At 43.4% G+C, this 19186-nt stretch overlaps 1 protein-coding gene across 1 annotated transcript in view; it reads right to left on the bottom strand.

Moving 5' to 3' along the window:
• igdcc4 (immunoglobulin superfamily, DCC subclass, member 4) overlaps nt 1-19186 on the bottom strand; it is a 56618-nt gene that overhangs the window by 25969 nt on the left and 11463 nt on the right. The window contains exons 2-4 of the mRNA XM_062388478.1: nt 11268-11579; nt 5122-5263; nt 3334-3467 (exon numbers count right to left, since the gene is read on the bottom strand). Coding sequence (XP_062244462.1) covers nt 3334-3467; nt 5122-5263; nt 11268-11579 — 588 coding nt within the window. The remainder of the gene's footprint in view (nt 1-3333; nt 3468-5121; nt 5264-11267; nt 11580-19186) is intronic.

Raw genomic sequence — 19186 nt, forward strand, 5'->3', positions numbered from 1 at the left:
AGATCTGTTCATGGAAAACTGTTTATTTGTTGCATTAGCATTTGCAAGCCTTTCCTACACAACTGAGCGGTAGTCAGTATTTATATACCATATTGTAAAAATCAGTGTACTGTATCGTATTTGCAATTCAAGCTGAAGATCGGAGAGGATTTAGAGCGCTGACTTCTGAGGATTCTTTAGCGACTGAGATTGACTCAATTTCTAACACAGCGAGTCACTTCATCATCAAAACCGTCTCCGTAGTTGGCTGATTGGTATCTGGTCGAGGTTACATCAATTCTTATTAGAGAGCTGATGTGGCTAGGACCTGAATGTAACAGGGAGCCTTGATTGGAGAGGATTTGCCAGGAGGCAATGTAAGCTCTTACATCACAAAATGATTATTTACTGGCAGCGGTGCAGGGTGTTTCACTGAGACACACTGTACAAAACACACTGTACAAAACCATCAGCGACCGAATCGACTGATGTGAGCTGGAGAGACAGAGAGAGGAGGTGATTTTCTATCTAATGAAAAAAACACCTGATAGTGCAGAGAGGGCTTTTTGAAAGGAGAGCGAGAGGGAGCAACAGAGAGAATCCTTTTGTGCGAGAAAAGGTATAAAGCATTAATTCAGTTGACAGAATGGCCTCAAATTATGTAAATAAGGTGCATCACTGACTGCGGATGACAGGATCGTAGGGAACAGACATTTATTACTCGGGTGTGTGTATCAAGGTACTGCTGGTGTGAGAGGTCCTTACTTCTGTGCATTTCTGCTCAGCCCAGGCAGTCTCAGCACGTAATGCTAATGCTCGCCAGGAAGCAATATGTACACACACGCTAGGCATTCTGTAAACACGTTATAAATTAATCATGGAGATTAGATTCAGCAGCCCTTGCTGATGCATATGGCTTTAAGTGTGTCTGTCTGCCTCTGCGAGGACTGCACTGCGGGGTGCGCCTTTGTAAGGGTCTTGTTTGCGGACGAGACGGGTGTGGTGCAGCGTGTGAATAAAAAATGAGAGGGTAAAGAAAATGGAGGACACTAGATAAAGTAAGGTTAATGCAGGTGAGTGTCTCAGATTTTCTCCAGCCGTGCGAGTTAAGTACATGCAATCGATGACACTGACGTCAAAGCTGTGAATGAGATACGAGGAAAACAGTGCAAGCGAGTGAAGCGATGGCATTAGATGTAACAAGTGAATCATGTAGTAGCCGTAGACTGTATGGTAATAGCTGACAATAGAGACTTAAGCCGTTTCCTCCAAGATCAGCATGACTACCCTAGATAGATAGATAGATGATAGAGAGAGAGAGAGAGAGAGAGACAGAGAGAGATAGATAGATGGATAGATGGATAGATGGATAGATTGATAGATGGATAGATGGATAGATGGATATTCTGAAGTCAACCTGATAACAACCTGATAACATTACTACAAACAACGCTGTACCTCATCCAAACGTCCAAATGTCTTATATTTATCTATAACAATTGTTCTAAACCTTTTTTTTCAACTGCACTACAAGTAGTATTAAATCATTTCAATTCATCCTCAAGATTGTTCCACACTTTCAGCAATTAACTTTATAAATTGCTCCTCCATCCATCTAGTCCATGTAGCATTGCACTTATCCTTTGAGGGTTGAGAGGGAAACCGGAGCTAATTTCAGATGGCGTTGCACAAAGAGGCATGGTTCAGCCCGGTCAGGTCGCTAGCGTTGCACAGGCCATCCAGTCACACCTTCGGTCGATTTAGAGTCTCCCTACCCCTCATTCTGCATGTCTTTGGATATCAGGAGGAAACTCACACAGAAACAAGCAGAACATGCAAACTCTACACAAAAAGATCCGGGCTGTACCAGGGGCCTTCTTGCTGTTAGGTGTTAACCACCTTGCTGAAATGGCTCCTGTTAAAACAGTGGTGAAGCTGCTGTGGCAAATAGAGAGGATACTTGTTCTCTCTTTTGCATTTTGGAGCAGCCATGTCATTACACTGAGCTTCAAATTGAGGTGAATTTTAATCTTGCAAATGTGAAGTTGAGGACTTGAAAAGTGACTGCGTAAAAACAACTGTGTGAAAACCTTGAATGTAGCTCTATCGCATCTGACTCACCCCCCGTCTCCCTCTCCCCTTCCCATTTGTTTTTCTTTTTTGTCTTTCTTTTGAAGGACACAAAAGCTGTGATTCAAAAAGGACACAACAGGTTTCCACAGAGCTGCCAATTAACGTTGACCGATCTCTCGCGAGCCGGTGGCAGAGGCGCATTATGTGGCATGGCTCTACCGTGGGCAGCCTAATGGTGAAATCTCTGACCTCACAATGCTGATGAAAGATTCAATGTGTCATGTCGATCAGCCGCAGCAATATGCCCCCTGACAGTGAGGACCGTAGTGCTTGAGTATTTCTATGCGGTTCCATTAGTGCAATATTTTGATCACATTAGAGTTACTCTATTCTCCTGTGTGTGGTTATATTGTGAGAGAATGAAAAGGGAGGCTGGTCTGGATACTGTACAATCGCCATTCAGCTACAGCTGCAGCTGTGCATGTGAAGCATTGTGTATTTGTACAGCTGAAGTGACCACAGTCCAGGAATAATCAGAGTAAACACATCCCTTCTAAACAAATTTTCAACTACAACAGATTCAAAAAATTGTTAGGTATTCTACTATAACGTATCTCTAATCACCTGTGACCAGAAACCCACGCTTATGTATCTACTATTTACAGAAATCTCTAACTGTGTGTGTGTGGCTTGCAGATCTCGAGAACCGCTCATCTTATAAGCTTCACACCCGCCATTAGTAATGTACAGGGCATACGGAAGTGCAGCGTCGAATTTAAGTAAAAGGTTCAAAATGAATAACGCCTGAATAAAAACTTTGGGAGTTAATGGGACAATGTGAGTGACGTTGCTGATCTCTGGTTCTCCAGTTCAGAGTTGTGCTGAACTTTGCAGCTCATTTACTGCGGGTCACTTTTAGAGTTTCAGAAGGTAAGCTGTAGCACCGAACAAGTAAACCGCCCATTCCAACCCCTATGTTCAGAATAGGGACTTCACTGGTAATAACAAATAATCAGTCACGTATTTTAGGCAAAACGGTTCAACTCATTCTTTTTAAAATAATGACGCTGAACTATTTCTTTGCAAAAATATTCTTCAGGTTTCAATTAGATGAGTCATGGTAGTTTCAAACCCACAAAGTGCAATACAACAACATAGCTGCAACATGCACCAGTTGTTGTTGTCCTAAGACTGAAATTAGATTTTTCAGACTGGTGTTGCAGCTCCCAGTGGAGCCTGGCCGCCTATTCAGACGTTACAAAGCACTGCAGCAGACATCACCTGTGGTGACAGTGAGTAGAGCTTCATGACTGATGTCCTTCCGGGCAGAGTTGGAGGCGACACAGCGGTAGGCACCCTCATCTTCCTTGGTCACCTCAAGGATCTGGAGCACCCCGTTAGGTAGGGAAATGAACCTGTTGCACGCAGGGAAAAAACAGAGAGGAAGAGATTTGGAGAGAGAACTGAATAAATGGCTTAGAGTCCTGTTACATGGATCAAAAATATATACCTTTGACTTTGTTCTATTTGTACTGTTGATATTTATTATGTTGACTTGAATGTTCCAGACACATTGAAGTCCAGCACACTCTTATTGCCTACTATATGACAAATGAACAATGTACTGAGAGGAGGAAGGGGAAAAAGTAGAAGCAGTGGATAGGAAAAAACAATAAGAAGAGAAAGAGATAATGAAAGGACCGGCTGTGAAGAAAGCATGGATCAGAAAAGACACATAAATAGAGGTGGAAAGGGCATAATGGCGAAGAAAAACAGCAAGAGATGACACCAAAGGGGCCGACAGAAAGGCAGAGGCAAATTAGAGTAAGGAGAGAGAACAGAAAAAAAAAAGTCAGTGATGTATCATCCGTCCTTTATGGTTCATCTTTGTGAGAGGCCATTAACGGCGCCTGAGGTGGGAGAGCCGCATCCCGCCAATGAGACCTTATAAGCAGCGAGCTGTTTGTGGGTCACACAGGGCTTCAAAAGCCATTAGCACTTAGTCCTGAGCAATAAGGCTTGAGCTTGAAACAAATTTCAAGGCGACGGGGCCAGTGGAGCCACAGTGAAATGTCAATACTGTTAAGTGGCTGAGTAAATGATAATAATGACAGCAAAAGAGAGAGAGCGTGAGCGAGAGACCTGTCGAGGATATGACATTTTGACATTTTGATTTTTGATGTATAAAAGCGCAGAAGGTTTTTAATTGTGATCTTGTTTAAAACTCAAGGTGATTTTCAAGTGCTCTTCATACAGTTGCTAAAGTCCTTAATATTTACTTTGAGAATAGTTAGAATAATAAGAACACGTGCTCCAACCTCACTGACAACGGCCTTATTAATTGTTATTTGTATTATAAGCTCATTGACGGATCATTGTTTTTCATTATCTCTGACCTCTGACCCCTTCACTGCAGTGTGTTATAATATGCAGTATATCCTCCGGGGAGAATATATGATGAAGTGATGAGGCGAAAGTGAGGCTGCAATTAAAGGACATTGTAAAGATTTGCATCGCCATGTATGTTTCACATCTTGAATGAATGTCGAAGTCTGTCAAACCTGACAACAAAGTTTTCTGATTTTGTAGGTTGAGTTTGTAGCTACAGCGGCGTAACATTCACAAAGTGTGAAAGGCCTCTCTTCCACTAAAGCTCAAAGAGACTCTTATCTTGAATCAAACAGGTATTTCTGAAATCATCAAGTACATCACAGATCGTTAAAGAAAAGAATGAAACCTTAGATAATAAACTCAAACGGTGAGAGCCAAAGTCAACTTTCATAAAAATCACACTAGGCCACACTCGTAAGTGCGAGTGTCATTGCCAGAGTAAGTATTTAATTACTTACTTTTAAGATCATTTTCATAGAAAATAATGAAATCAGACAATCACCAAGAAGACTTATTGAAATTAATTTTGTTGCAGTAGAAATCTTGTCTCAGTGGTCTCAGGATTTGTCAGGAGAGCCACAGAAAAAGCACACTGCTAATTCATCAGAAGCAATGAAGAGACAAGAGAAGGTGGAAAAAGAAGGAGATGAGGGACAACCGCACAAAGAGAAGGGTCACCTGGTCTCCTCAGGGACAGCCACTCTGTTCTTTTCCCAGGTTATAACAGGTGTGGGTACACCCTCAATCTGGCACTCGAAGCGGGCAGCGCCCCCAGCAGGGACTGTCTGGAGTGACGGCTCTTGGTGGAACTTAGACAGACCTGGAGGCATAAAGCAGAGTTGGAGATATAACAGTGAGCAGACAAAGCATAAAATACAGCCCACATCTAATTAGCCCTGTGCAACTGACATATTTAAATGATCTGAAATCTGTGTCATTTCGTGTACCTCTGGTATGATGAATAGGACACACTGTGTTTAATGTGGGACACACAATGTGATAGACTACAAATGTATTGAAGCCATTGTCCACAACCGGTCTACTGCTCTCGTAAGATGAGCAGTTACGTCCCTGTTAAAGTCCGGGGGGATGAAGTGAATAAAAATAAGAAGAAAATCAATCTTCCTGTAAGTAAAGAAACTTGGCCAAAGTAAAACACAAATCAGGAAACAACAACTACAATAAACACTTTCCCTTCCAAAAAGGCGGTATTGATCTCGGTACATTATAACTCTAGTTGACAACACACAGCCTGAGAGCTGCCAAATGGCCTCCTGGCAAAGCCTGCGTCGCTTCTCCCTGATTGTGCTCCCGACAGCACACACTCAACCACCCACTGCAGGAAGCGTGTGGGGGGGGGGATACCTGCAGGAAAACCCAACAACGACAAACACGCAGCACTAAGGCTGTAACTTGAACACATCAGATACACTAAATAACACTGACCAATGATTCACAGCTTTGGTTTAAACAAATGAAATTAAAGTGGGTTTATTCAACTTAAATCTCGAGGAGAACGCTCAGAATATGTGCATAACGTTGCCATAGTCTCGATTTCAAACTTCCAAATTACTGTATTGAAACCGTTTTGAGGCTTTTAAACGCACCATTCTAAACTTGTAATTTAATTACAATCCTACTAAGACCATTTGAATACCCTTGAATGTCCTGATTAAGGGAAATCTGGGGACATAATAAGGCTTGGCTTGGATTATTTCTCTCTCCAGGTTGAGTCTTGGCAGGCCTCCAAACTTTGCACAAAGACAGGAGGGCTTCCGACGGTAGGTAACACCAAGCACCAGGGGCCAGCACTGAGCACTATCTGAGGGCCTCTAACCTCTGACCCCCTGAGCAGGCTGCAGGAGACGAGAACAAAAGTGGTTGGCTGTCCCAGCCACACACGCCTGCAGCTCTCACTAAAGGAGCAGAGAGCTGGGAGGGGAGGGGAGGAATCAAAGAGAGAGAGAGAGAGAAGGCAGCCAGAGACAGGACGGAAGCGGGAAGGTAGACAGAAAGAAACATTCAAAATGTAAAGAGCTGGACCAAAAAATGCAGTGCATACTGCACGGAGTAAAGCAAGTAAACCAACATTACCCATATTGTGAATTGTAAAGTATAGTTGAATGAATCTGAACACAAAGTGATTAAGTAATGAGCCATTCCTCAGCGTTCTGTAACATCCCCATGGACAGATAATTGCAGAACTGAGATCAGCACAGTGTGAAAACGTTTAAAGATTAACATGAAGTGCTACATATATTGTATATCCACCTAGCAGCAGAGACAAAGGTGATTCATAGAGGTGCTTCCCCTATAGATAGATATCAACATGTACTTTCTTTATTTCAAAGATCCCTGAAGGTAATTACATCAGTCAGAGACTGATCACCACACGTAATACTATAGTATCGGTAGGATCTGACCATACTCCATGCATTATATTTAGGATTTACAGTTTCATATTTGAATGACTGCTGTTTTCAAAACTTTGAACTGTGGTGTATTGTGAATTTGATCTATCAAACTGAGTCTTAAGACAGGACATGTTATAAGCGCTGTCCACAAAGTACAGCAGAGGCTGCAATGAATGTAAAATGTCGATATTACCTGATAATGGCAGCAGTTGGTATTATATGATACATCCTACTTGTACTTAATTTAATTTCAGCAAAACAAACAATAGTTTTAAGAACGAGATGATATAATACAAATGTCAATCCAATTGTGTAGCTATACAGAGAAAGCAATGGGGTATTTCACTGGATAACTGGAAACTTTGATTGGCTGGTGGCAATGGATGAAAAAGCTTGAAATCAATGCAGGATTCATCCTCTGGAAACCATGATTGTACCAAACATGTTGTGGTTACCAATCCCGCACCTGTTGAGACATTTCACTAAAAATTCTAAATGTAAACCAACTTGCTGTACGGCCACGTAATCGCCATGCTTCATCCTCTGGAACAATTCACTTCTGTACATAAAAACCTATTGATCCAGTCACAAAAAGAGTAATAACAATGACAACATCGGCCATAGAGTGAGAGTCACTACTAGCAATAAAGTGGACATGTCATCAGACTTTAAACAAACAGACCTGTGAAAAGGAGAACTGACTAACTTGTAGACAGAAGCCATTTTTAGATTTGGATGTTTCCAAACTTGCATCCTCTCTGTCTTATCCTATCTGTGTAAAGATTTCCAAAGTTGAAAACTTCCAAAGTCTCGCAATCTATTCCCTCCAAACCACAGTGAGCCGGAAGAGTCACAGCCACTAACCCCTATCACGGCAACTGTTAGTCATGGCAACAAACCGACCATCTGTGTTTTCCTGCTGCACGGAGGGAGCAGAGTTCCTCAATGGGTACACAGAGGCTGACACACAAGTCTGGCCATAGTAACAGAAAGCATTTGATTCATTTCAGGAGAAAAAAAATCTTGGAATCACTTGCGCAGGCAGCTTTGCAGGAGGAGTTGATGATTAACCCTTGCCTCTTCCAGCCATTACACACTGTGATGCCCTCATGTAAACACACCACCTGTAACACTGCCAGAGAGTGGAGCGCCGGACTGGGTGCCAGACTCGCTCAGAGGGTGAGTGTGAGTTTGAGGGCGTGCGTGCCGAGCTACTTGTACCTCAGTGTGTATACGGTGTGTCTCGATGCCTCCACACAGGCATCTTGTGATTAGGTTACTGGATCAGCGTGTGCATTTATGTGCACGTCTGTAAGTGGGAAAGTGGGAGCGTCCGTATATGTGGGGTAGCCGACAACAGCTGATCAGCGACGCAGACGTTAATGAAAGGGGGCAGGGGGCGGGGGGGGGGGGGGGGGGGGGCTGCTCAGAGAACACACTTTGCCCATGCTGTGATGGAACAAAGGCAACCGGCCAGGCTTTCACCTCCGCTCTGTCAAAGCATAATCATATTAGTCTTTTCCCAGGACTCCGTGAGTGTCCCCCTGGCCCTGCGATGAAATTCCACGGCAGATCCGTCCAGCATCACGCGGAGCACACACTCAGATTTGCAAAAGTTGACACTGTTCTGCCGGGCATTGTGCTGATACACCACTGGCTCTCCCAGGAAAGCTGACATATCCAGCCACAGGTTCACACACTCGTCCAATTGTTTCCTAGCAACAGGGTCTTCCTAAAGTCTTACAGGAACATTTCCGGGCGGCTCCTCGGGCACTTCTTCTTCTCTGTGTAAAGAGTGTAACCTTTCCCTTCCCCTTCCTCCATATCTTGTCTTTCTTTGCTGTACAGCTCTTTCTTCTTTGCTCATTGCATCTTGCACTCTCTCTCTCTCTCCCTCTCTCTCTCTCTCCTGCCCTTGACTTTACCCCAACTCTTTCTTTGTGTGTTTTGTCCGTCCCTCTATCTATGCCCCACTCTTTGGCCCCAGAGCTATCAGATTGCAGTGTTTTTCCCCTCCCCTTGTGCGAGTAGATAATTTTACCCGTGACCTCTCTGCTACCCAGCTTTCAGGCAGAGTATCAGTGTGAAAACCCCCCCCAGCCAGCCAGCCAGCCCCAACACATATTTGTAATAACTGCTGGATAATAATTGCGCTGCATTAAATTTTGTCAATTTTACAGTATTTCACCCCTTCTAACTCATTGACAAAGAAAAGGCCATTTAAGGCACATCCAGATACAATTGCCCTCATCCTGTTCCCACCTCATTTAACTGTGTAATTTGAGACCAGAGTGATTTTACCTCCAGATAGTCTGAGTAGATAGATAGAGTGGCATAAAAAAGACTGATATGTTGTAATGAAAGCACCGATTATAAAAAAGAAAATCAGTTTGCCCTCAAACATTCATAAAACTGCATGAAGAGAAAGCAGCTCTGACATCACTTCCTTTTTTTGAATTATGTTGCGAAAGCTGCTAGGAATTGGGAAATATTGACATTCATTTCAGCAGTCTCATAATCAGAAAGGTTAATTGGCCTTATTAACTCTAAAAGCTGTTTTTTCCCCCCAGCATCATCATTTACACATGGATGTATTTGGGTAATGTGATGTGCACGCTCTGTGCCGCTTTGGCATTCTGCCGAGAGAAGAGTGAGTTAGAGGCTGTAAACCTAAATACATTTTATTTTGCTTTGCATTTCCATAAGGTTCTCAAACTGTCTCTCTCTCTTCCACATGCGGTTAACAAGGCAACGTGCATCATACACCGAGACACACCACTTGGTCTGGACCAGGTGGCTTCCACAACATGGTTTCACAAATGTGATCTCGCCCCTGTTCTCGCTTCGGTCTCATCTCTGGCGGTAAGGACGCGCTCGGTAATAAGAACGCCCGCTCAATGACAATGTCGAGGCGCTTCGGCTTCGACCTCGTACACACTGGCCACATCTATCTCATAGCCTCTCACTGCTGATTTAATTCAAATCCTGCGCACAACCACAGCACACAGACACACACAAACTGAAGGTCATTCCTAATGGTCTCTGAAGCCTTTCCTTTCACCATCACCGCAAACTCTCTTCAGCCTTTTCTGCCTTCCCACCATTCATCCCTCATCCCCCCCGCCCTCCCCTCGATTCCTTATTGTCCCTCAAACAAGAGCTCCTCATAAATAGGCATGTGACAGCTGACAAAAGTGGGGGCATCCAAAGAGGATACTGTCTCATTTTACAAAAAGCTAATGACTAAATAAAGACTACCACTTAGGAGTGTGAGAGAAAGAGGGCTCCTTGGAGGGGGCGATTACAGAGCGGCAGCCGTCCCTCACATCCACGTCTTCCTTTTTTGCTTCTTTCATATCCGCCCACTCTTTCTACTTCACTCCAAATAACTCTGAACAGCAGACTGTGGTTTAAGCATGTCCCTGTTCCCAAGACACTTGTTAGTGCTCCACCAGAGGATGAGTCTCTAATCTGCAGCAGAGGGGGACCCAAGTTCATCTCCATCCATGCAAAGAAAACCCCCCCGACAAACCTGACGATTCACACTGCTCTGTGTGATGAGCACACACACACACGACTGAACCCAAACACAAACAGACGCAGACCAATTGTTGTGATGGAAATGACGTAGAGGTAATTATGCCAGATGCAGAATATTCCTAATTGTTAAATGATCACCTTTGAGGCAATGGAACAGTTCGGTGAGCAGATTGGTTCCACTCTCAGGCTACATCCATACTGGTTAGAAAATGGCATTTTCAAACTAAAACTATTTCTGTCCACACCAACGTTTCGGCTCTGCATTATGGTACCGTTCAGAAAAATGCACCTGAAAACATGTCAAGTTGCTGGTGTAAACATGGAGGCACGTGCTGGACAATAACTGTATTTCAGATGGTTGAAACAATAGCTCTTTTCATTGCTACACATTATTTACAGAATTTAGGCACAACAGCTCATTGCAAAGACAACAACAACAACCACTTTAATTGTTGCTTCTACCCTGGCAGCCAAGTTTAATGTCAGTTAGTCCCAGAAGGGAGTCATGTGATAGGAGCCTGACGAATCAGTGAAGCATAAGTCGCAAACGAAAAAAGATCCAATCAGAAAATGGTTGTGAGTCTCTAGATCAGCGTTTCCAAACATCTGCGTTTCTGCCCAACCAGACATAAGTTTCAAAATTCTGGAGTAGAGAGGAAATCGTCTTCTGTGCTTGACCCAAATAAAAAATGTAATCTTTGTTAAACCTCCTCATCAATCTATCGGTGAACTTTCTATTCATCCAGTTCACGGTCATGAAGACAGGCATTGGCAGGCCCAGATCACAACTAACTGCATGTGTTATAAGTGTGGTAGGAAACAAAGCAGCCAAAATAAACCAGTGTGCTCTGGGTGTTGCTGGACACCTACCTGCCAAGAGTACATTCACCGTCCTGCTGGTGAGGGCTCCAGCAGCACTGGCACTCACGCAGCTGTAGCCCCCCTCCAACCTCTGGGCAGGCCGGCCGTCCTTGGAGGCCGGCAGCAGGAGGAGGGACCCGTTGCCCAAATACTGCAGCTGATCCCCCTCCGGAGGCAGGGTCCGGCCATCCTGGAGCCAGGTGACGTTGAAAGGTGTCTCGCTGGCCCCCAGATTGCAGTCCAGCAAGAGGGGCGAACCTGGTTCCAACACTACATGGCTGGGCCCAGCCCCACAGCTCAGCTCCACGGAAACAGGCTTTTCTGTTTTGGGAGAAAGGACGGAGAGTTTGTTAGCTGGGCCGCAGTGTTGGTTCAGTTAGGGTCATCTTCACTCTTAAACATATGGCCCTCTAGTTTCACCATCTCTGTGTTTGTCAGTATAATTTGATTATGATATGAATGCACGGAGTGTCAAAGTAACCCTTTTGTTTTTATAACATCTATAAATTTAACCTTACTTTTTTTGTATACATAGCTCTGATTATTGTCTCTTCCTAACACCTGTTTCATTTGTCATTTGGGGCTTTTTTGCCGACTTTATCCGTTTCAGGCTTTGGCAATTTGTCATTTGCAGCAGAAATTCCAGAGTCAATAGCACTGGCAGCACAGATGGACAGGGGTGGTGCATTCCAGGCGCAGGGTGTTTTGGGGACAGAGAGAGGAGGCCAGAGGAGGAGGAGGAGGAGGCGGAGGAGGAGCTCTGCAAATGAAATGAGTGCAGAAGCATGAAGGGATTTGTGTGTCAGCAGCAGGACATTAAAGTCAGAGGGAGAGGGGAAGTCCTGGGGTGAGTGATTGATGAGCTGGTGTGAGATGAGCAACAGCGTGCTACATAAACTGCAGTCCAAGGAGACCAGAGCAATTTAACCCTGCACATACTTGAAGGTGGCTTATTGATTTAATGGTTAATGTTTTTATAAAATCATATTTAATTGAATGCAAAGATAACCTTGAAATAAAGATGCAGATAATGAAATGGAAAGAAATGCACTGGCAGTGGTATCAGACAACACACGATCACATTATTATTCGTTCCTCACGGTGCATCCAGATGTTTTAATACGCTCCCAGTTCTCTTGATCTCCTGTCTTTATCTTCACTGTATCTCACCCACACCCTTTCTGTTTCGCCCTCTATTTTAAAACAGTAAACGCTGTGAACAGTCCGTTTTAATGTGTTTCTGTGAAGAAAAAGATGGAGAGATCTTAGGAAAGAGAGGATTAACGAAAAACAAAGAAGGAAAAGATCAAGACAGAACCAGAGATGGGAGATAAAAGGACTGAACTTCAAATCTTTACTGACATGATGGTAGTTTATCCTTCCAGAGGAGGACCGACAGAATTAGAATCATTAATCATTTCCTTACTCTTGTTGAGGGTTAAGGGCAGAGGATGTCACACCATGATAAAGCCCTATGAGACAAATTGTGATTTGTGAATATGGGCTATAAAAATAAAATTGGATTGATTTATTAGGAAGCATGAACGTGCTAGGGTCCAGCAGACTACAAATATTATTCTACACATGAATGTTATTTTTAATATTTGAATGTGCACATATTTCATTACACATGATGCAGTAACATCTGTTTTGCACGCTGGCTGAGACTTCTGACACAAAAAATGGAAAAGTTGAATGCTGAAGCCAACACACAACTGCAAGTGACAAAACAACTGCAAGTGACAACCAAAGCGCAAAAGTGTCAATACAACTGCAAAATCCGCAACACAACTGCCAGTGACAACACAAAAGCAAAAGCTACAACACAACTACAAAAGCTACCATACAACTAGAGCCACAACACAACTGCAAAAGCTACAACAAAATTGCTTAGAGCCACAACACAACTGTTAAAGCTATAACGCAAGTGCAAAGTTGACAAAAACCAAAAACAACACAAACACAGACGATGAAAGAAGAAGATAACGAGGATCCGGGAGTAAAAGCCCATTGGATCCATGTTCTCATTGGTGTAATATGTTGCATCACATACAGTGTCAGACATGGGTTTACAAATTAGTTGCTGCTGCAGAAATGGCCGCTTGTTTATTCCCTCCTGTAAAAGCGGATTTTGCTGTAGCTGACAAATAGTGTGAATTGAGGTTAAGTCAAATCAAATGTCTTTTACATGAAGTCATTACATGACTTCACATGTGCCCGTGTAAGTCATCTTATTTAATCGACCCACTCTACACTTCATTTGACAAACCGCTTTGTGAATCCAGCTCAGGAAACACTATTTTCTCACAAAGACAGACACAGACACACACACACACACACACACACACACACACACACGCACACATACACACGCACACACACAGGTTTCTTTCAGCTTCTCTCTCTCTCTCTCTGGCGTTGGATTAATTAAGTTAATGGGAGATGGAATTTTTCCCTTGATTAAATGAGGCCTGACCCCCCACCATCACTTCCTGATGAAGAGGCTGGTTAATGCTGAGAAAAGCTGCTGCACTTTTCTCTGGGCACACACAAAATCACACACACATACACACACACTCACCTGCCACAGGAACAACATACATATGCAAACACACAGACCCATGCAAGTAAAGGTCTCTCAAATATGCATGTAATCTTGTAGGAGCAGAAACACTTGCGCAAAAGCACGCCCAAAATCACACACACTAACACACACTAACACACATCACCTCCATGGCTCCCCTCTTCCTCTCGCCTTATTTCAACTAATTAGCTTTCATTAAGTCATTAAACCGTTAGCAGCCATTTCCCAGCCCCCTGTCAATGGTTTCACTTAGCAAGAGGTGGGGATTATTCTGTGTTGAATATGGGAGCCATTATGTTTCTGAAAAGTGGAAAAAGATGTGATAAGGTCAAAGTAAAACAGGGGGGGGAAATGCAGGAAAGCATTGACTTTATTTTTGTTAAGACAAAGAAGCATGTTTAGAAGCAAATGGTAGCACGACTATCCTTAAAAAGAGTTAAGGTAAGCACACAGTATCACATATTTCAAGTTGTGGTCTTTTCATATGGGAATCAAACGCATGATGCTCACACACATTTGCACCAGGAGCCTCGACGTGCCCTAGATTTGAGGCAGCACACACAGTACATAACATACAGGCGGATGTGTTCACACACAAACACCCATTTCACAAAGGCAGACACATACACAAGCGCACCGTGACTGCCGGTGTCTCATGAGGACACGGTGTGGTGAAGAGGAGGGGATGTGTGAAGTGGCCATTTTGCCATTTAACTGTACAGTGGGAGCCGATGGAAGGACAGGGGACACACTCCGGGAGACAACAGCGGCTGTGCGCCCTCGCTGAGCTGTAGTGAATGGATTGGGATGGCACCGCGCCAAGAGGTTCATAGCTTTGTCTGGGTGGAGAGACAGCGGTTTGCAAAAGGGAGAGAGGTTGAAATAGAGATGGAAGGACGACAAGAGATGGAATCAAACACATTCAAAAAACTAAACTTGCCGATGATTAAGACACTGGCTCTCTGCCCGATCTGGATTGGTAAAATCTCTGTAATTGTGCCAACAGCAGTACTGAGGATGAAGAACAAATATAGCAGTGGTATGACCCCCATTGACTTTATCATAAATCACCATATTGCTGCTGGATATCAGATGGATAAATGGAAGGACTGCACACTGATTTTGCAAAACAAACTTTTCCCTATTTGTGGGGGGGGTCTCTCTTTCACATGTGAACAAAATAATTAAACAAACAACTTCCAGAGAGACGAATTTCGAAATTGAGGTTTGTCCGTATCCGTGTGTCCATCCATGTACAACAGAGTGTTTGGGTAATGATGACATCACAGCTTTCTTCACACATGCAATACAAGACAACAACGATAGCAGCTACAATGTTGACAGGAGAATAAGCTCAATGAACATGCCTACAATGGTGCCCCCCCCCCCCCCCCCCCCCCGCCATGTAGAGGAGTTTTTTAATGAAGAGGAAAGGAGAAGAAAATATCTTTAAAAAAAGATCTGTATTGAATTGTAGACCAGACCTTGCTATCCTGGACACAACAAAAAGCACAAAAGAGATGCAAAAGAAAAGCGCCTAGGCCAAGAAGCTATCTCTGTCCCTAAAAGAGTGTTTTCCTCCTTAAGAGTAAAAAAAATCTAATAAAAGAGGAAAAGGCAGGTGGCGAAACGAGGACGGCAGACCTCTCTATACCATCTACACTTAGTTCGCAGCTCCATTTCTGTTAATGGATCACCTATTCACAAAAATACATTTGGGGAAAAAAGGAGAAAGAGGAGGAGCAGGCAGGAGAGTGACCCGGCACAGAAAACATTTCTTCACCCGGTCCAGCTCACTGTCATCAGAGAATGGACGCCCCATGACCCTGAGGCCACAGCTCAGGTTTCCACAGCCTCTAACGTGAAGCGATACAATAGCTCATGTCTGTCGGGATGTCCTGATGCACAAAGAGGCTCTGCTGAAAGGGTCCAAAAACGGGTGCTTCAGGAAATAAGGTGAACTTTGTTCCTAAAGCTTTTACCCAAGGACAACATGCAGTGGTGCTTTTACTTGGGTAGTACAGTTATGATCATGTCCTGAGGTGCATAAACCTGTATTTTTACAATCGGGTATACAAAAAGGGAAAATCTACGACTGCAATTTCAATAGATATAAATGAAAAGCAAATGGTTTAACACACATCCCGGCTCAGACAGTATATTTTCAAATGTCCAAATGCTAGGATGCTCACACGTTGCCAGGCAGGTGTTAACGTCTTAGTTCAGCATTTTAAAAATCATCAAAAATCATCATATCCCCAGTGACATTTGGAACACTTTCAATCAAAGGTTCCAGTCGATTTGCGCCACCTTCTTCAGGAATAGTAATAAAATCTATTTTAGTTGTGTGTGAACACCCCAGTGTACTAAGCCCTTAAAAGTCAAACACGATGATAATCTAACTGGTTTAGCATTCAATCATTGGTATAATAACACTTAACACAATGTACAGCTGAGTCTGACACGGATGTCATGAGTTTCATTGGTCTGTGGCTGCAAATCACAAAAATACAACATTTCTGTGCAAATGAATTTTGAACAGATGTGGCCGTTTAAAGAAAAGTTCAAGATAATTTATCCTGAACAGAACAGAAATAAGTTCATGGTAATCCATCCAAGAGTTATTGACATGTCTTTAAAGGGAAGTCAGGGGTAATCCTTTGGAAACTATGAACATGTTTACAAGACATCATGACAATCTATCCAATAATTGTTATATTTCAGTGTCGAGTACAGTGCCCCGATTTTCAAACCTCCCAACCGGGAACTTTGAACCCATGCATGCACCACTGTGTTCATCAGCATAAGGGACAGTTTCAGGCGTTCTCTTTCACACCTACCCAGTTAAGCTTTCAACAGTTAAGTTTTCCAAATGGGATTAGGTAATAATGAGTGGGACAGAACATGATAAACATATGTAAGTGCTGAGGTATAGCAGGACAATGTCATTATAATTTGGATTGAGGTTACACTGAGACTGTTCGGCAGTTAATGTGGAACATTTTAAAGAGTTTTTAGATATTTGTCAGGACCTTTTGTACTTAGCTCAAAACTGAGAGAATAATGGACCAACTGGAACATCTGGATACCACGGTGTGGACAGACCACCAGCTCACTGACATTGACATCCATGACAACTCTAGCTGGACTGGGAGCTATAAAGTACTGCATGAACAAGAGCCAACTACACTGGAAGAGGACCCACATTTGTAAAAAAGGTGTCGAGTGTGAGCTAAGAAATGGAAAGAGAGGAGACAAAGAAAGGGACAAGGCAGACTGAGCAGTGCAGATAAGATTAGAGCAGCCTTGAGAAGCAGTTGAAAGAGAGCAGCGAAATGTGATTACAGACACTTTTGTGAAGAGGGACCACAAAGCAGTGATAACCAGATTGCCTTGTACATCTGCTAAATTGACACGGCGGCAGTAGATAATTGCACAAGTTCCTGCTGCATGATGTTCGCAATGTCTTGTATTGTGCATAAAGGTAGTGAGTGTTGGAAGGATTGGGGTTGTAGGACATCACTTAAACCTTAATGCAGAGTGGACAGGGACAGATAGTCTGAATGACAGTACTGACCAGTGTGCAGCAGTGCGTGTCCCAGTGTGTGGCTGGAGGCCACTGACCAAACCTCAAACCAGGCTCAACAAGTGTTCAGCTGCTGTTACGGCCGTGTTTCCGTTTGAAGGTTCAATTACCAAACATGGACAAGAAAGTAAAATAAAACAAGCCCTGTCATTTGCTTGTGGCCGAGAAAAACAACCCGGTGTGTGAATAAATCGATAGTGTGAAGCCACAGTTGTGATAATCTGAGAAGAGAGGCAGCTTGCAATAAAAACCCTGCAGGGACATACAGACTCTTGTGTTTCAGTATTTGAGTGGAAATGCCTGAGCGGCAGCAAGAAACGACTGTTTATATTTAGACATTTATCTCGTGGAGCTTTGTCTCTGGCTTTAAAGCGCTGTCTGAAACGTGTTGTACATTTAGCCCTATTTACAAGCTTTAATTGCATATAATGCCAAATTAAGAAAAAGCGCTCTGTTTACCAGACAAGCAGGGAGATTCATACGGAGGGCGAAAGATTTCCCTGACTCCACAGTGAGGCTGTGAATCACTCAACAATCCGAACAGCTGTTGGTTGTTAACCGTTCCAGTTGTGTTTTCTCCCATGATGATAGGCTACTGCAGAGCTCCTCTAACACCCTGTCATCCTGACCACAAACACACAATCACTTCCACTATAAGGGAGCTTCTTTTTTCCCCCCTGACAGAGTTTGTTTTCTCCTGCAGGGTTCACTGAGTGCACGCGTACAGAGCTGCACAATTAACAGAAAAGCATTGCTTAGGTGGCTGCAAGTTCATCTCTGATGGAAAACTGTTGCAGGCATTTGTCTCAACTGTTGTTTTGCTGCTTTAGATTCCTGACCTCCAGATAATTGTTTCACTTTTGCTTAAAGCCAACCAAATCAAGACCATGACCATCTAATTACCTCCTTAAAGCATTTTATTGACGTTTTAAGACGTTATTTTCACAGTGGATTAATCTTGTGAGTAATTTATTACCTCCACTAAGTAGGTTATGTTTGCACTTCATCCATTTGTTGTTTCATGTTTTTTGTTTGTACAACGTATTACACTAAACAAACACTGACAGATTTGCACACTTCTGTTTTTCCACTTTCTGTAACATTGTGGTGATTTTTCAACATTTTCACCCATTTCCCAGGGAACCGTTCATGGATGTCGGTGAAAAACAGCACATTAAGAGGACTGATGTCTGAGTGTGTGAATGTGTGGTCGTTTTCCCTTCTAAAAAGATGGCCATCACCATTTTTTAAAGCACTAGTTGACATATTCATCTTTTGTTTTCGTATCTGTCTTCGGAACTGGCAGAAATTCACATTTGAGAAATGGAAGGAATTGTTGATTTTGCTCAAGTAATGAAACACTCACAAGCTGTGACATCATGCAGAGGCCGTCCTCTCGCAGCCAGAGTTACATGAAGGGACGGGAAGGAGTACAATGAAAAACGAGGTGTTGTGGTGAGAAACTAGACTTGTGTGAAAGAGAAAGGGAGCTGAGGGTGAGGAGAGAGAGGGGGGACGGCACCAGTGCAGTCCCTCATGCGTCCTGCTCTACGTACACTGCTCATTCATCCCAGTCCTCCTCATCCAATCACAGAGCAACGTTCCCGCAGGAAGGACCTAACAGCAGCGTGGGGGCCTCCACATGGCCATGTCAAGTGCCAGGCCCACTTTCATGGGTCAACAAAGCGAGCAAAAAAAACTAACACGGGAGTAAAACGGGAGATATGAGTCAGAATCTGTGTGTTCACGCAGCAGCAC

This window comes from Platichthys flesus, chromosome 1 (genome assembly GCF_949316205.1).
Source record: "Platichthys flesus chromosome 1, fPlaFle2.1, whole genome shotgun sequence".
NCBI lineage: Eukaryota > Metazoa > Chordata > Actinopteri > Pleuronectiformes > Pleuronectidae > Platichthys > Platichthys flesus.